At 36.2% G+C, this 19,346-nt stretch overlaps 3 protein-coding genes across 3 annotated transcripts in view; all 3 read right to left on the bottom strand.

Moving 5' to 3' along the window:
* Positions 1 to 383: 383 nt before the first annotated feature.
* Positions 384 to 1,049, bottom strand: LOC134839841 (THO complex subunit 4-like). The gene has a single exon (XM_063855465.1). It carries the CDS (start codon positions 1,047 to 1,049, stop codon positions 384 to 386), a length of 666 nt encoding a protein of 221 aa, XP_063711535.1.
* Positions 1,050 to 1,124: 75 nt separating this feature from the next.
* On the bottom strand, positions 1,125 to 4,626 carry LOC134839840 (EEF1A lysine methyltransferase 2-like). The gene is made up of 3 exons (XM_063855464.1): positions 4,231 to 4,626; positions 1,512 to 1,605; positions 1,125 to 1,150 (listed from the first exon to the last, which is right to left on the bottom strand). The coding sequence occupies exons 1-3, from the start codon at positions 4,624 to 4,626 to the stop codon at positions 1,125 to 1,127; spliced, it is 516 nt and encodes a 171-aa protein (XP_063711534.1).
* Positions 4,627 to 4,717: 91 nt separating this feature from the next.
* Positions 4,718 to 19,346, bottom strand: part of LOC134839156 (palmitoyltransferase ZDHHC9-like) — a 326,560-nt gene continuing 311,931 nt past the window's right edge. The window contains exons 4-5 of the mRNA XM_063854612.1: positions 5,513 to 5,767; positions 4,718 to 5,227 (exon numbers count right to left, since the gene is read on the bottom strand). Coding sequence (XP_063710682.1) covers positions 4,792 to 5,227; positions 5,513 to 5,767 — 691 coding nt within the window. The 3' untranslated portion in view covers positions 4,718 to 4,791. The remainder of the gene's footprint in view (positions 5,228 to 5,512; positions 5,768 to 19,346) is intronic.

Below are 19,346 nucleotides of genomic sequence, written 5' to 3'. Positions count from 1 at the left end.
ATGGAACTTCGGGAAGTATTGGGGCGTACTTTCATCTTTTCTCATGCTAATACCTTGACACTTAAATATGTCTTCGATCTGCCATTTACCATGTATGCCTCATCAAAACTATTTCGACAATAGTTTATTTTGGCATGCCAACAGAATAGAACATCGACGGGTAAATAATGCACAAGATGTATCACAAGTTATAATGATAAATAATAATCAGTGAATAACATGTCTGCGGTAGAAACAAACGGCTAAAAACGTATGAGTCAATATGAACAAAAACACTTAAGATTGGTTCTCTTTCGTTAGGAGACAAAAAATGGGCAGTTTTGAATCACGCATCAATTGCAAACAAATGTCATCACCAGTTATGCAGCAGTTCATGTGCCAACTTATGTAGCTTTCGTAAGCGTTTCCAATTCAGCGTCCAAATCTTCCTTTGAAGGTGGAGGGGGACGCCTGCTGCCTCCTCGGCCTCGAGCAGCACCTCTAGTTCCACGGAACCCACCGCCACCAGAACCTCGTCCACCACCGAAGCCTCTTCCGTCATTTCCGGACCGGAATCCTCCGCGCCCACCGCTCGGCATTCTGTTTGCAAAACCACCGCCGCCCATTGACTGTCCGACTGTTCCTGAGATCTCAATTCTCATTGGACGTCCGTCTAAGGGAACCCCGTTGTATTTTCTCATGGCTCGCATTGCACTACTTGGGTTTAGATAATGTACCTCGGCTGTTCCGATGGATCTTCCAGACTGGTCGAAATGTACTGCGAATCGTCTGATATCTCCGAACTCTCCGAAGAGCTCCCCAATGTCCTGATTTGACACTCCGAAATCCAGGTTCGAGATATGAAGTGAGCTGCCTGCGCTTAAACTGGGCTGCGTTCTCTTCATAATCATACCTCCAGACTGTCTGCCGCCGAAGTTTCCACTGCCTCTGTTTCCTCCGAAGTTGCCACCTCGACCTTGGTTGCCGCCTCGTCCTCGACCCCCTCGGCCTCCACGTCCAGGGTACTTGATTCCTTTGTCTTTGATGTACGAGTCAAGATCAGTATCCATGGTGATTGGTTTAAAACAACAACGGGTCTGAAAACCAGCAAGCGTGAAACAATTAGAAAGTTAGCACTCAAGTTTTTAGAATTGCAACTTCGGCATAAAACCTAAAAAAAATCTAACACATAACAACAGATTGCTCATTTGGCATTGGCAGACAATCGCTTCAAAAACGTGCGGAAATTAGTCGAACAAATTTGCTATCGTCAGCAAATAATTCACAGGTGACATGAAGTTTTCAGCTAGCATGCGAATAAAAACTAATAAAATATTATTATTTAGCACCAGTTAGTTTAAAAACAACAGTGGTAAATGTTTGTCCAGTTGAGCCACCAAAAACAAAAGATTTTCTTTTTATTGTATCCACTTTGATGAAATGGGGAGCAAAAAAAATGCAGAGTTCTTCTTCAGTCCAATTGCAAGAGGTTATCAAAAATTGAAATGGGAGATTTTCGTCATAGTTGATACATTGAGTCAGACTGTTTTTGTACTGTTGTCGGTAGAAATCCAGAGGCTTTGAGGCGTCCGGAAGAGTCGTCAGAGATACTGCATCGTATGTTCCCTAAAATAAAAACCTAACTCAAGGAAAATTAAAATAGATATTTCAATCAGCCGGCACAGATTTTGCCGATCAACTTTCCGACAAAAAATAACACCTGAAAATGGCTTCAGCTGAATACAGTTTCCAATTTTATTCACAAAATTTTCACAGGTAACTAAAAAATTTTGTACTGGAATAGTGTTGACCCCAAGCTAGAAGGACTGAATGCCAGAAACATATGTCAGTCAATGAAAGCTCAAAAACTGAAAATAAACGAGAAATTCACAGTTACTGAAGTTTTGGACAGTTAAAAGACCTATAATTTGGCAATCATTTTCGCGCATTTGGTACTTCTGTTATAAAAATAATTCTTTTAACACTCCTTTTCGCTTTATTCGCAGTAAAACTGGGACCAAAAATCAAACTTTCAAACCGGTGGAGCTTTCAAACCGGCAGAGCAATTGGATAAGCTTTGAAATGATATACTGCTAGACCCCGTTTATTTATGGCACACTCGTTGACAAAGCTAAACGCAAAGTCAGGTTTTTACGCTCTAAAAATTATAACTTTAAGGAAGATTTTGGACAGCATTTATTTAGAATTACATTAGCACTTTTTTATCATTCGTGAGCAAATGATCTCAGCTAACTCATTTTGAAACAGAAAACTAAATTATTTAGTATGACAACTTTCATCTATTGTTTCTTATAAAGTCACATCGCTGGAAAGAAATAGTGAAAACTGGCATTTTCAGGCTCAAAATAAACTGTTAAGTGTTTCTAATCAAAAAAATGAGGCTTTCAGAGAGAGTAGTTCATATCATTTGCTGTCGGTCGGTGTAAACAAATTATTAAAATTCGATGTAAATCTTGTCCAAAATTGTACTTATAAGTTTTGAGATTAAAACCGTAAACTTGTGTTAATTTTGTTCACTAGCATACGTAAAATTTTCTGGGAAACAAAAACTGAAATCACCCCAAAGCAGAGATAATCGCAACTTTCAGAGGTCGCAACAACGTTTCAAGCTTATAATTTATACATGAACAATTTTAAATTGGAGCTCAAATCGGTTGAGTAGTAAGAAATGGAAGTTAGCTACATAATCAATTATAAAGTTTATCAGGGATTTTTTGCTGCTAGAGAAAAAAGAACAGCTAACAAGGAAAATTAACTCTGGGTACTCGTTTATAAGTATGATTCCGCATAAACCTCGTTTAAAATCATGGTCCCAAACAAAAAATGCTCATGGTACCAAGATAAAAATCAGTCAAACAAACGTAGAGCAATTTTAAACTACCAAACCGGCATCGAGCTGAATACGACAATTTGGGGCAACATATTCTACAATAAGCTTTTCGTTGAGAACGTTTTTCCGGTTTTCCTTGTCAGTGAATTTTGATATTTTTGACAAATCCATTTTTTTTAAAAACCCAAGTAGGCAGGGGTGAAGCTGTGCTTCGCACACTAGCGAGAACATGGAAAAAAGCAGTTCTATAAAATGCAAAAGGAAAATGTAGAAATAAGCCTCCAATTAGTAAAAAATTCGGCTATGCGTCGGATTCGATACTGCGACCTAGAAATTATGACTCTCACGCACTAACCACTCAGCCACAAATGCTTAATTCATGACTAACACTAGCCACAAAAAAAGCAGAGAACAGATGGTATGCAATTTCCAATGCTACAATGAAATTTTCAAAGGTGTGAACACTTTCAATTTTATTTGCGAGTTAGGTTAGAAAAAAGAAGGTTTGTACTAATACACTAACGCTCACAAGCTCGCTCGCTAGTGTGAATATCTAATTCGGAAATGACAACAAATTTTTCCTTTTTTAATCATCCATTTGAAGTACTACCTTTTTTCTCATATGCACTGAAAATGGCAGAATCAGACACTAGTGAAAATTAAGCGCAAATTTAGATTTTTACCCTCTAAAATTCCTCTTTTCAATGTCCATTTTAAACAACATTTCCTTCAATTTTCAGTAAAACTTTTACATAGACCGAGAGAAAACGATCAGAGCTACCCTCTGTGAAACTATCAACAATTGCTTTAAACCACTTACCAATGTAATCTGGGTCTGAAAATGCCAGTTTTCTCCACTTGCACTAAGTTTTGCATCGTAGTGAATTCTTTCTAGAAACAAGCAGAAAAAAAAGTTGTTCATGCAATGTGAAACATTCTCAGCGATAAATTTGATTTGTTCAGTATGACAAATTTACTAAACTCAGCTGTTTCATTCCATTTTTACAATTTCACGCGATTTTGAAAACTTAGTGCTAATGGTGAAAACTGGCCTTTTCAGACCCGGAAAACACTGGTTAAGTCTTTGAAACCAAATTTTGTTGTATTCAAAGAGGCTGTGCTGATCAGTTTCTCTTGGTCTATGCAAAAATTTTATTTAAATTCCAAATGAATGTTTTCCGAAATCATCCTTCAAAACAGACATTTAGAGAGAAAGAACCCGCATTTGGGCTTAATTTTGTCCACTTTGTAGTGTACTTCTGAACGAGTAATCTTTTTTGTAAAGAAAAATATTGTAATTTTTTCCCAGACCAAACAACAAAAATAATTTTGGAAAATGAGCTTTCCATACTAGTTCAGAAATATCAAAATCACAGTGGAAAAAAACACGTTGAAATAACCTTATCTAAAGCGATGCCACATCGATGAGCAAAAGAACCATCCAAAAAATCACCCACAAAGAGATCAATCTTGGATTCCAGCTCGTTTCCTGCTTTTGCAATATTTTTTGCCAATTGTATTGCATTCTCGCTGTAATCGAAACCCTTAAGATTGGAAAATCCGCCTTTATTTGCCAACTGCCTCAGCAAAACTCCATTTCCACAGCCAATATCCATGATACAGACCGACTTGCTTTCTATTTTATTGATAAAATATTGGACCACTTCACGCTGTACTTTTTCACCGAACCATATTTCCCCTTCTTCTTCGTGACTTTTGAAATTCTCTAGCTCCACTTCGTAAGTATTGTCCCAGTGTTCTTTGGTGCCTAGCGCTGATGGTCCAAAATCAGCCATCTTAAATCATTCAACTTTCGAAAACAATTTTTTCTACTTGAAAGCTTCTGAGCACACATGTAAAACATTCCAACTGTTGTAAAATTTCAGCTTGTTTCCACCAAATTCAAGTTGATACAATAAATTGTTCACATTTAACATAATAGATTCAAATTACTTCAATTTTTACACAAAGTCATGAAACAGAGCATGAACAAATTGTAGATCACGTTTAGTGGCAGTGCGTTTTCCTTGCGTGTTAGGTTGAGTATTTTTGAAATCAACGTCAGAACGATTGGCTTGAAAATCGAGAATTTTGCAATCGCTGATTAGATTCTCAATGCATTTGAAGCCCCATGCTCGTTCAGCTGCTAGTTGCGTCGAGTTTTTGAATCTCTCCTGTCGCATGAATGAATCATTGAGCCGTTTTAAAACAGCAACCGCAGAAAATAGATTGATACCGTAAAGCATTAAATGTCTCTGAAGGTAATGGTTGAAGAATAAGTCTTCCCGCTTATTTTTCATAGATCTGTAGACTTTGTATTTATATTCATTTATTTTGATGTCGAGATCGCGACATATGGCAGAAGATTTCTTCAGCTCTTCTGATATAAACGAACAACTGAAACACACGTTTTAATGATTAAAACCTCTAAAAAACTCAAACTAAGAGCGCTAGTTAAACATTGTACCAAGATAAATAAGCTAAAAAATTTTCTGAACCTTTGATAACCAAATTTTTCAAGCTTAGCCTGGAAATCTTTGGAGGATTAAGCTGCAGCTGAATTTTTTCAAGTATTTGTTTTTATTTTCAAGTAACTTGTACTCCCGTATATTGTTCAACTTTCTAAGGGCGTTCGTCGTAACTACCGAACGTAGATTTGATAGTAAATTCAAATTGTCTTACTTAAAGGCGAAGAGAACGTCTCCGCCAAGAAATTGTTGAACTTTCTTATGAGCTTCTCTGTCAGGATTTTTATGGAGGTATGGGTGCATGTTGGATTCTTCGTAATCTGGTACCAGTTTATCGAAGACGTCTTCTTTTTTATCGCTCCAGTATCTTTTGAAGATTTTACGAGAGGACAGCATCAATAGAGAATCATTATTTCCGTAGAAATTTGGAAGCAGTTTCAAGCTGGGAGGAAAAGGCTCTCCGATCAAACTGAAACGCAACCAAATTAACAAAACACTAATCGGGGTTTCCAACCATCGCACCAGTTAGGATACTTGAATCAGAATAAGCGAGGCAAAATGGGATCCAGAAAATAATAACTATAAATTGAACTCCATTTTAACCCAGCCGTCTGGTTAACTGAAAAACAGATCAACTGTAGTCTTAACTGATCATTCAAAATAGAGCACACTGTTCTGATTTCAAATAGAAACAGAAACATGAATTATTTTATTGCGTTCACAAAATGTGACGCCGCCGCCACCACCAAAAGAAATATGCTTTTATTCCCTTGCAAAAGGAAGGGAAATGCTATTGGAATAATTCGTATAACGTTTTACGCATTGAGAATTGAAACGACTATTCTCATTCAATACGAATATTAACGATTCCTCTCGTAAAATACGAGCATACGAAACCTTCTTCTCGTAAAATACGAATGTACGAATAAATAATACGAAGTTAAAAGAAACTTCTCATTTGATACGAAAAGTGGCGTGATTTCCCAATCTGAGTATAAATAGAAGCTCAAAACTACGGGAATTCATTCCAACAACTTCTCTTCTACCACCACCACCACTCTCCTCAACCACCCCAATCCTTCTCTAAAATAATATTCAATCTCAGAGAATAATATCTCCAATCTCATCGTAAAAAATAAATATTGAGTCAAAAGGCAACTTGCTGTAAATTCATACTAACTTCTTTTTTAATAAAATATTTCTCAGCGAATTTTAGATTTACTTTCTAAGATAGAAAGTAGAAAGGACCCTTTATTCCTAGCAAGCGTTTTGTCCGACGTGAATAGTATTGCTAGCGTAATAAATTGGTGCGACCAGTGAGGCTCACCTTCTAAAAATTCGCAAAAATTGCTAAAGTCTCAAAAAGAGATAAAAAGCAAAAATTCCAATTCTCAAACTGGAGAATTGTTGAAATTTCTCTTACAAATAAAGAGAAGTAATAAATTTCCAAATCGGAAATTTAAGTTTTCTAAACAAATTTATAAACCTTTCTATCTTTCTTTTTCAAGTTCTAAACTAAATATAAAATGGCTGATACCCCAATATCCCATCCCAACTTGTCTTTAATGACATTTTCGGGAAACGATCCGAACCAAAATGCTACAGCATTTTGGAATTCAGTTGAAAACAAAATTCTTTTCTCATTAGGTCAAAGACCTGCTGATAATGATGCACGACGCAGCTATGATAGCAGACAACGATCCCTATTCGGATCATTGTTAACTGATACATCTCTTGAATGGTTCAATGATAATGTAACCAATGCTACCACATGGGCACAACTCAAAGATCTCTTCCTAAACAGATTCACTGACGGACGAGATCAATTCAAACATAGAATTGATGCTGAAAATGCAGCTCGCCAAGATGGCGAATTAATAAAAAATTACTTCCACAGAATTAAATCTTCTGTAGATAGAGGATGGCCCGAAAGTATTGATGAAGCCGTTCATGCTACTGAAGCTGCTCAAAATGCTGAGAGAACTATACAAAACAGACAAAGAAGTCAAAAGTATATTGATTTCTCAATTAAGGGACTAAGACCTCTAGCCCTTAAACAAAAAGCTCATGAATACATGATAGAGCATCCAAATGCCAATTGGGATCAATTCACAAATCATGTAATTACTAAGGATCTAACATTCATTGTTGCTACTGATCCTGCTAATAAGTCAACAACGGATAAAATGACTTCATTAGAAACTCAAATTAAAGAACTAACTAAACTGATCAAGAATCAAGAAGTTAGTGCAATCAATGACCAGACTTCATTTCAACGACGTCACCCTGACATCAAGGGAAGACCTAATAGTACACGATTCTGCGAATATTGCAGAATGAATGGACATTCTATATCTAGATGTTCCAAAAAGCAAGTTCAGGACGAAGTAAATAAGTTGCGAAAAGAACTCACAACAAAAAATGAACGAAGAGTTTCATTTGAAACTGATTATAAACGAAATCGAAGACCGAATAACTTCCCTAACCAGAATAACCCTAACCCAAGTAACCGGTTTTGGGATAACCAAAACAGAACTACTAACAATTCAAATCCTAGCCAAAATAACTATGGCATTCGCCATAATTATAACTACAACGGAAACAATTTCCAAAAGGCTAATGCACAATCGTCTTTCAATAACAAAAGACCCCAAACCTATGATGATAGGTATCCCAGAGAAAACAAATTCAGAGAAAATGAACAAGTTGCTAAACAGTTCTACGACCAAGAAAATAGGCAATTCAATAGTAATCCTAGAGGTCGACCATATAACACTGGAAGCTATAATAGCAATAACAGTCGAGACTCAACGCGATCTCAATCACCAAATTTTAGATCGAATCAAATACAGTCTGAAACTACCCACTGGGTTGAGGAAGAAGTCAATTACTGTGATGCGATCACTGATTTCTTTCCTTTAAACTATTAAAGTCTCCGAAACCGAGCGATGATAGTAATCCTAAATCAAGGATATATCTTAGCTTATATCATTTTGCCACCGGAGACAAAAATAATAATAGTGGACTTGAAATTGAATTCATGATTGATCCAGGATCAACTTGTAGTATCATAAACTACCCAACTTATCAGGAATTGGAAAAATTAGGTCAAAAAATGACAATCTACCGATCCAAAATTAAAGCAAAGACTTATAATGGATCTGATATACGTATGTTTGGCCATACATCTATCCAATCTTGTTTCGACACTGATGGAAAATATCCATCTAACCACAAAGTGTGGATAACTGAAGAAAAGACTGCTAACCTATTAGGAGTAGACTTTTGTCATCTCTTCTTAAAAGCTCTCTACTTTGATATCCCAGCAGTTGAGCTCAAATCAAAAGAAGGTGTGATATCCTACGGGTTGATGAACAACGATAAAGAATATCCTAACGTTTCAAAAATTGTCTCAATTAACTTGAAAGAACCCTTGTTCATTCCAGCACGCTCTACATACTTATACAAACACTTGGCTGAACCAAATTTATACTTCGAAAAAGGGACTACATTCCTGCCTCATAAAAATACAACTAAAACCGAATTGGTTTTCATTAATACAGTTTGTACCCAAATTGAGCAAAGCCTACCTATCCTAATTGAGAATCAGAAAGATCATCCTGTCACACTAAACAAGTGTGTACTAGGCTATGCAGTAACTGATATTCAAGGATACGAGGATAAAATATTTGCTATTCACGATTGTGATGAGTTCACAACGAGAATTTTAAACGAAAGTTCAGAATTTGATAGCTGTTTCATGCTGAACACTGTTGTCAATACAACACAGGAAAGCAATACTCAATTATCCGGCCCCTGTCTACAATATGTAGACTTCAAAAAAAGGTCCATATTCGAATCGAATATGCCCATTGCCCATACAATCTCTGCAGATAGAGCAATGAAAAAAGGATTTGCTGAATCAATTAGCAAAAGGTATCCTGAGCTACGACACTTTTGTAACTCAATACATGCCAACATTAACGATATTCTCATCTTCACTGATCCAAAATCTGGACAAATCATATATAACCTGATTACCAAACAGAGGTACTTTCAGAAACCCACTTACGACGCTATATTCAACACCTTGTCTGAAATGAAAGATCATGCTATAGCAAATAACATTCGATCTATCACAATGCCCAAAATTGCTTGTGGCTTAGATAAAATGAATTGGGAAGAAGTTTCCAAAATCATTGTCGATGTATTCCAACATTCTGGAATTACTATATTTGTCTATGTTTCAGGACAAGAAATCAAGGACATGCCTGCCCTTGAAGTGTTTGATACAGAAAACGTATCAGAAATATTTGAACAAATTGGTTCAGATATAGTCAAAGTATGCAAAAATGAAAACAAAATAGCAACCGACTTTTCTAATGATGCAAAGAACCTTTGCAGGCCTCCCTTGAAAGAACAATTTAAAAAGTACCGAAACAAAGAACATAATGATCGGCTAATTTCCTTTCTTGTCAACGAAACGTTTACCCAATACTCCTCAATTGATAAGGACAATAGTAGCACTTTGGAAAAAATCGAAACTACTATTAAATTCTTATCTGACTTCGATTTCACACAAAGTGATATATCGGATGATGAATTTGCTGATCTAATTCAAATGCTGATAGAGGATCAAGACGTTTATTCTCATCACAAATATGATATTGGAAAAACAAAACATAAATTCCACATACCACTCAAAAAGGACGCAACGTTCAAAAAACAACGACCGAGTAAAATCCCAGTCCATCTAAGAGATAAATTGGACAAGTTAATGGATGAATTAATCCAAGCAGGCATAGTCAGAGAACTAAATGAAAAAGATGATATGAACTCATGGTTCGTAAATCCAGTCATCATTCTTCCAAAAAAAGACTACGTTAAATTGGTCTTGGATGCTAGGTATCTAAACTCGATCACAGATACTAGCAATTGTAGTTGGCCATTAGAACCACTACAAGTTCTCATGACCCGAATAAACGGATCATACTTCACAAGTAGTGATCTCTCTTGTGCCTACCATCAAGTACCTCTAACAGATGAGGCACAGAAATTAACAAGCTTTATTGTAGGAGGTAGACAATATACCTACCAAGTTGGTTTCTATGGTTTGAAACCACTTCCAAATTTCTTCAGTAAACTAATGAGATATGCCTTCGGACCCCTCATTAAAGAAAAAAAAGCAATTACTTACATAGACGACACTCTGTTACAGAGTCAAAGTAAAAATGAAATGTTTGACACAATTCGAGAATATCATTCTCTTTTACGGAAGGCCAACTTAAAAGCTGCCCGTGACAAAACTTTTTTCTTCCTAAGAAAAGTTAAATTTCTAGGCCACGTTGTCTCTAAGGATGGTCTTTCCCCAATCGCTTCACGAATTGATGACATAAAAAAATTGAAATCCCCTGAATCAAAAACAGAAGTTCTAGGAGTATTAGGTGTCATGGGATTCTACAGCACATACATCATCAATTTTCATGTGGACGCAAAATGTCTATATGAACTGGCAAACAGTAGTGATAAGTTTCAATGGCTACCATGCCATGAAGAAGTTTTTCAAAAACTGGAAGACAAATTCTGTCATGATATTTCAAATGCCATACCTGATGTAAACTACCCATTCCACATTCACGCCGACTCCTCAAATGTAGGAACCGGATGTATACTCATCCAAGACTTCCCTGAAGGGAAAAGAATTGTTTCTGCCAATTCTAGAGTCTTTGATAAAGCTGAGCAGAAAATGTCTACTCAACATCGTGAATTATGTGGAATAATATCTGCTTTGCAAACCTATGAATTCTACATTATAGGTTCACCCTTTCCTCTATACCTATATTGCGACCACAGACCTATTCTCTTCTTATGGTCCAGAAAAGGACAACTTTCTCATAGATTTTTCAAATATCAAGTCGTATTGACAAAATTCAACAATTTGAAAATAATCTATACCCCAGGTTCAAACCTAGCCTTTCCTGACTTATTGAGCCGAAATGTACCCATCGCTGATATCAAAAGATATCAACTAGAACACAAAACCATTCCAAATGATATAAAGTTCATCCTAGACAATGGAGAACAAATATGTTATTCAGTACTCCACAAAGATGATAACATATTTCAAAACGATTGCTATCCAGTCATTGCTCAAGTGCAAGGCGGGAAAAAGAAATTAATCAACATAAGTGACAGAGGAGACTTCAGCATTGAAGATGCTCCAGAATATTTTGAAGAATCTTGTAGTGCGATTCAAAATATAACAGATTTCTTCCGATTTGGCAAACAAATTAACCAAATCAAACGGCTATCTATACCAGATATAAACAATGAAAACATTTATGAAGAAATTCCAGATGAAGTATCTGCACTTGATGATCCTTTGGAAAATTCAGAATGGCTTGACTTATATGAAGGCAATGTTGAGAACAACCTTCTCAACGACCTGGTTAAAGCAAAAAATGATTTTGCAACCAAAACAAAATCCTTGAGGTTAATTGAACCCCTAAGTCTCCAATCTGAAGAGAATAAATCAGATTCTCTTGAACTGATAGCAAAAATGACCGACTTTGCTAAAGAAGCAAATTTAGACGTTGAAACAATTATGCAAGAGCAGTGTAACGATACTGTAATCATAGATATCAAAAATTGCATAAAGCAAAACGAAAAGCCAGAAAGAAACAAAAAAAACCCTTATCGTGAAGAAAAAGGATTAAAAGCCTATATCAGGCAGTTCGAATTATTATTCATTGAAGACCAACATGATCTTCTATGTATTAATGAATATAATGATGACTACACTAAGAGTCCAAAAATTTGCTTGCCCATCTCTCTAGTGCTAAACTGCTTTGAGTTAGCTCATAAGCATCCTCTTAGCGGTCATCACGGCGAAACAAAAACTTTGGAAATAATCAAAAGATATTTCTATTGGCCCGGACTCTATAAATGGGTCAACATGCTTCTTCATGATTGCCTAGAATGTCAGAAAAATAAACCTAAACGAAAAGACCTGAATGAAGCTCCATTACAACAATGGGGACAATTAGAAACAATCCCAATGAAAACGATCCACATTGATCATAAAGGTCCACTTAGACCATCAAGTCACGGCAAAAACTTTTGCTTAGTTGTGATAGATGCCTTCTCTAGATATCTTCAAGTATATCCATGCACCCATGCAGACTCTAAGGAAACCATTAAGCTCTTAGAGAAATACATAACAACATTTGGTATTCCACAACAAATTATTCATGATAATGGAAGTGCATTCATGAGTAATGACTTTGCTCATTGGTCCTCTGAATTGGGAATAACCCTGAGACCAAGAACTACTTACTCGCCTTGGACTAACGGAAAAGTTGAAGTCCAGAATAAACATTTAACCCAGTACTTTCGACATTTCTTGAGTACCTCAGGCTCAAACTGGTCTGAATTAACAAATAAATTTGCTTTTGCGCATAACACCGCCATTAATTCAAGTACAGGTTACACTCCATATGAGATTGTCTTTGGCATAAAACCTCAGGTTCCCCTTAGCCTTAAATTAGGCCTCTACCGCGACCAAAACAAAAGATGTACCTCTGAATTTTGCGCTGGTCTCGAAAATCATGCTCATACCGAGCATAAGTCAAACAATGAGACCATAGATAGATTTCTAAAAAATCAAATTTCCGCTGAAATACTAAAAAGGGAAAATGATTTTAAGTTGATTTATAGTAACACCTATACCCATTGCCGCCGCATCACTAATAAGGCCCACATGTTCCGAAATCAATTTAAATTAGGACGGCCTATAAAAGAAGGCACAAAAGTGTTACTAGAAAACAGATCCAAACCACTATTGAAAAGTCAAAAACTTTTGAATTTGAGATCTGGACCTTACACCGTAATTGAAAAAATCACGGAAGTAACATACGGAATTCAAAATGATTTCACTAACGAAAAAAAGATTGTCCACCGCAATCATATTGTTGAATACTTTCCTAAAGAACAACAAATGCCCAAGCTACTACAAGAGTACTCTAGTGATTTATTTTCAAGTGATTTTTATGATCATATAACAAATCATCAAATCGACTCTTTCAATAAACCTAAACAGGTTGAAAATCTACAATACCAGTTTTGGCCAGTAGTCAACAATGGTTATCAGCAAATGACTGATCATACCCCTACAAATGAGGATCAAAATAAAACCATTGTTCATGACCACTCATTAGATTCAGGCAGAGAAACCATGCATCTAAGAACTTTGTTCGATGCGACTGCGATTGACCAGAGTCTTAGAGCTATTCGAAGTTCAACTCCCTATCCTGCTGATAAAACCCCTAATCCTTCAACTAGTCAATCTAGTAGTCATGGCCACCGCCACCTACCTAGCCGCAGTATAAGTCCTAATACTAGTCTCGCAAATGACTTTGGCCGCCGCCACCAAAGTATAACAACACAATATAATACTCCCCGTCCTCCTGATTTCCCTCGTTTATCTGAATCATCAGAAAGCTTTACTGACGGAAAAAATATTCCTCATAGCTCTCAAGAAAGCTTCTATGAAAATACTCGATCCGCACCTGGATCACTTTCAGAATCTAAAAAACCTAAACGGACAAATCGTCCTACAAACTTTTATGGAACTACAATTCCATCTAGTCTAATTGGCAAATTTAAAAAGAAATAAAAACACTAAACCATTTATTTGGCCAGCATAATATTTTTTGTATATATTTCTTTTTATTGGCCTTCTCTTTTTTTTCTTTTTCTACTTTATAAATATTTCGTTTCTAATAAAAGCACAAAACACCAAAAATAACATGTTAATAAATAAATTTAAAAATAACTTTTATAAATATGAGATTTAATATCTGAGTACGCTTTCATAAGTTTTAATGCCGCCATCTTTTCTAACGAGTTTTCCGCGGCCCTACTCAGGCTCCTCACTGCAAACTGCAGCGCTGAGTACGGCCGCCACCAAGCTTGATAAATCTCCTCCAGCATAATCTCAAGCTCTATTTTCCGTCTAAACTCTGCCTCCGCCACTGGCTTTTTGAAGAATTCTTCTTGAAACTAAAACAAATTTATATAGTATTTCTATGTTGCCATGCCACTTGAATAAAAAAAATTTTTTTTATTACTTTTAAAATTGAGTGTATTGTAAAATAAACTTACATCCTCCCCAAAGAATAAGGACAAAAAGTCCATTGTCTCTTGGGAAACCACATGGTTTCCACTCCATGGGCTCCGAATTTTCTTCGTGAAGCACCTACTTTGAATCGAGCCCAGCTCAAACAGTTCGTCAGTATTCAGGACCGGATACTTGAATATGTAACTCCGGTCCATAAATATCATGAACTCCATGGGTGTCAGATTAGCACCCTTCTCGACTAAATCGTCGTATATTCCCACTCTTCTCTCAACTTCCTTGTCCTCCAGCAAGGCTTCGTGTTTAAAATCCAACTCATCCCGCAAGTTCAAAAACTTCTCGGGGAAGTCCACCAGATTGTCTTCAGGCTCGATATAACTCATTTTTCAAGAAAGCAAAAATTTTTAAAATACTGAGATAACAGATGAAGTTGAAACGGAAAGCAAACAAATGATGTTGCTTTTAGTCCTCTTTTATGAAGAGATGTTTTTTTTCATTTTCCTCCTCCAATAAGGAAGGGGAATGCAGTTGTTAAAATTAACATCAGCATAAACGAATGATTATCATTCCACTGCTAGATCTCAACAAATCAAAACTAAGTGGAAAAACCACGACATTAAGCCAGAGTGGAAAAAACCACAAAACGAATGGCGAATGAATTACGACTTAAAAAGAGTCACTTCCGAAAGACGCCGAATAACAACGGCCAATCAGAGCTTAGATTTGCAAAAAAGCAAAAACAGCCTTTAAAAACTAACTGATATACAGTTGTTTTCATTCTTGCTCAATTCCACATCTTTCATTCAAATCCTCCTCTCTCTCTCTCCAAAATATAAAATCTGCTGAATTCCTCAACAAAAATTGAAATCTAACTCAGATTTCCCTTCACAAAAATCCACAAAATGACAAATCCAAATAGTGAAATAGAGGAAGGTGAACTAATGGACCAAGATCCTGTTCTAACCACTCTCGAGGAAATGCTTAAAGTAAGTACTTTTAAAAATTATTCTACTATCATTCACCACCAAAAAATAAATTTGCAAAAAATTTATTTGGTTGGTCTTTTAACTCTAACGATACTTTCGAATCAAACCTCAGCATTTGATCCGAAAGAACAATTATATGCAAATACTGCAAATAATCTTCGGGTTGCTCATTATGATTGTCAACTAATGACTTCTAACAAAATGTTCTCTCTAAATAAAGTAGCACCTTGCAAAGTCCAACCAGAAAATATTAAAGTAGCCCATGCTTATGTTACTCTATATCAGAGACATTATCGCACAAAAGTAAATGCGACAATGTGTCGAATCAAACACCAATCAATGCGTTGGTTTTGCGATTCTTTTGATTCGAGTGGTATTGACGCTCGACAAAATATGATCACTACTGATCTCCACTTATCTGCCAATGAATGTAAATTGGCCGCCGACAGAGGTTATCTTAACCTAGGCTATGCTAGTATTGGAAATATTCCTTTCAAATTTAATGTTAAAACAGTAACTAATGCCCATGCTGGCAAAGTTGACGGCAAACATCATAACGAATGTGATGGCCGTTCTTGGATTAAATTGGACACTTTTGAAACTTACATGCAAAATGTAACTCTGACTGTTAACCTCAAAGATGGAACAGTCAATAATTGGCAAAACATTCCTTTGCCCTGTCCAGTGTCTGAAAATGGATGTGAAACAACATCCTTAGACGCTTTTGCTTATACTTGGGAAGAACCCAACAATTGCATTTTCACTGTTTTAAACAGATTTCCGGCTAAAATGATTCAAAACGAAGAATCATACTACATAATTAAAGGCGATTCTAGCCCATCTATTCATTCTACCCATACAAGGGATTCTCAAAAATTTATGCTACAGGTGTTGAATAAACCGCAATCTCTTTGTGGTCATCCCAGAATAGTGTATCCAACTTCATATGATTCACTTTTTATTGCATACACTGACGGTTTCAATATGGATACTGGAATCCAAGTTAAACCAACCCCAGAAACGGGAACTATTCATAATGCCGGCCAACCAAATTCTACTTTTCTCACATTAAGTGATGATTCGCCGCCACTCCAATTTTCAAGTCATCAAATTGACTACGAAGCTCATATAGGTACCAAATTGGACTATATTCTTTTTTATAGCTTCTACATGCTCAGAACGGCCGAGTTAGCCCTTCTGCAAAATCAATGTGAGCTAGAACGCTCCTCAATATTAAATACTTTAATGCTTTCACTTGAAAGCCCCCGTTTGGCTGGCTATATTCTAACCAAAAACCGCTCTATGTTCTTAGAGACCAATGGCAATGTTGCCTGGCTCTACCATTGTCCGAAATTTTATTCACCTTTGCAATTAATGGATGAATGCTATAATCGCATTCCCATTATGTATAAGGAAAACATTCGATTTGTCGATCCAATTACGCGACAAACTTTTCAGTCGGCAGATCTACAAGACTGCTCCGACAAACATTCAAATCTCTTTCAACTAGATGTTGATGATGATAAGTCCTGGATTGAATTAACCCCTCAAATTACAAGGGTTACAGGACCACATCTCTTTAAACCAAAAGAGATAATTCAAAAGATTAAGCATTCTCTAGCCTCTAGCCAAGGCGCTTCAATCTACACTTATGCTCAAATGCAAAAATTCTGGAATATGATTTCCGATAATTCAGAGATGAAAGGAATACTGCAAAAAGTATCCAGGTCCTTTCTAAATGCTAAAAAAATTTTCTTCAAAGACTCATACAGCCCGCTAGGCTCTTCCCAAACAATTTATTTGGACTATCTCATCTCTCCAAACTTTTGGAAAAACGAATACACCCGTATATTCGGGAAAGTACAATACTATTTAGAAAAATGCGGAATAGTCTTCGCCTCTTTTCTATTTGTGAAATTCATACTAGATTGCCTAGTATTCATAATAAAGGCTATGCATATTCACAAAATCACCGGCCGCTCACTACATTTTGGCAAAGTATTACTTGCCGCTTCATACAATATACTTTTCACTTCCATAGTGACCTCAATTTTCACTCAAGATGAGCAAGCTGAAAAAATAGAACCAGAATGTGATCAGAAAATACAAGCCCCTCTTTTAGAGGAAATTGATAAAATAAACCAGGATCGCATGTATCCTCAAATCCAATTAACAAGTTTTGAGAGAAGAACTCAAAACTTGGATCACCCAACAAACCCAGTCTAATAAAAAATTCTACTGTTCTAGGATATACCAACTGATTCAACTATGAACACAACACTTGATGACGACTTGAGAGATTTTGAAGATCTTCTCTCACTCCTGCCACCAACCGATCCACTGGACTCGCAGATTTCAGCACTCACTCAACAACCAACTGTTTCTTCTACTACAACACCCACTGCAAAACCGACCTCAACACGATCCTTCGTTGAGCCACTACTTCAAACTAGTTCAGCTGTCCCAATAACTACAGCATCACAGCCACCACCCCTAAAAATTTCACCCCCTGATTTTCAAATACCCCTGGTTCCCTCGAATTCTAAAATTAAAAAACGGACCCAGATTGTAAAACCATATAAGATACTAACGGCAAATACGCCGGTATCAACTTCTCATTGTCCAATGACCATTAGGCGACAGCCCTTGCACCCCACTGAAATAAACACTAGATTACATATTCAGTTAGAAAGGGAACGATACATTAATTCTAAAAGCAATCCTGGCTTCGATATGGATCTCAATTATGCTTTGAATCCATTAATCAATCGTTTTAAATTAGAAGCTTATCACCCTATAAAAAAAATGTATTCCATAACTAATTCCCTTCTTGAATATCAAAAAATATATGTCCCAGCAAAGTATCTGACAGCAAAATTACAAACCCCCCAGTTAGATGACTATACTGAGCAAATTCAGCGCAGTCATATCCATGAAACGCACCAAATCCGGGAGCTGAAAAAGCAAATCCACAATTTGAAAACAAAAAATCAACAACTTATAGCCCGGTTGGAAGGAAAATTGTAAGAAATTTATCCTTTTATTTAAGCATTTATTCTTTCGCTTTATATAGCTATGTAGTATAGCTATTAATTTCCTTTTAACAATTTTGACTTTTATAAAAAACAAAAAACACAAAAAAATACCCCCTTTGTATGAACCAGTCCTCCCCTTATTACGCGTGTGGACAGACTTCACATACTTCAGGAAGAAAAGGAGACTTCGGAAAAAGAATGTTTAAGGAATAAAACTAACCTTCAAACTTTTGAGAAACAGATAATTTTGATGTATTTAATTTTATAGTTAAATCCCTTGGTTGTGTAAACTCTAATTTGATTTATAAATGTAACTGATGTGTTTATATTCATTCAAGCCTGACTCAAAGTATCAGTTGTTCAAAAACATCTGCTACCTGTAATACCAACAAACTATTGAACCAACTTTATGAGATTGAAAGAAAAAGCTTCGATTGATCAACAATTACCCCACTATTCAAGTGAAAGTAATAAAAATGAAAGTTTTAGTTTTTTCCTTCTCCAAATAGGAGGATGGATATGTTCTGATTTCAAATAGAAACAGAAACATGAATTATTTTATTGCGTTCACAAAATGTGACGCCGCCGCCACCACCAAAAGAAATATGCTTTTATTCCCTTGCAAAAGGAAGGGAAATGCTATTGGAATAATTCGTATAACGTTTTAAGCATTGAGAATTGAAACGACTATTCTCATTCAATACGAATATTAACGATTCCTCTCGTAAAATACGAGCATACGAAACCTTCTTCTCGTAAAATACGAATGTACGAATAAATAATACGAAGTTAAAAGAAACTTCTCATTTGATACGAAAAGTGGCGTGATTTCCCAATCTGAGTATAAATAGAAGCTCAAAACTACGGGAATTCATTCCAACAACTTCTCTT

The sequence above is a fragment of the Symsagittifera roscoffensis genome, chromosome 2 (genome assembly GCF_963678635.1).
Source record: "Symsagittifera roscoffensis chromosome 2, txSymRosc1.1, whole genome shotgun sequence".
NCBI lineage: Eukaryota > Metazoa > Xenacoelomorpha > Acoela > Convolutidae > Symsagittifera > Symsagittifera roscoffensis.
The sequence above is the reverse complement of the archived record's forward strand: the minus strand, read 5'-3'. Positions and strand labels throughout refer to the sequence as shown.

Bases quoted from the DNA above. Each gene is read 5' to 3' on its own strand.
- LOC134839841 (XM_063855465.1), bottom strand. From the start codon at position 1,049: ATGGATACTGATCTTGACTCGTACATCAAAGACAAAGGAATCAAGTAC.
- LOC134839840 (XM_063855464.1), bottom strand. From the start codon at position 4,626: ATGGCTGATTTTGGACCATCAGCGCTAGGCACCAAAGAACACTGGGAC. The intron at 1,606-4,230 runs GTTATTTCAACG...TTTTTATTTTAG, and splicing joins GTGGCATCGCTTTAGATAAG to GGAACATACGATGCAGTATC. The intron at 1,151-1,511 runs GTATCAACTATG...GATTTTTTTTAG, and splicing joins CAAAAACAGTCTGACTCAAT to GTTTTATGCCGAAGTTGCAA.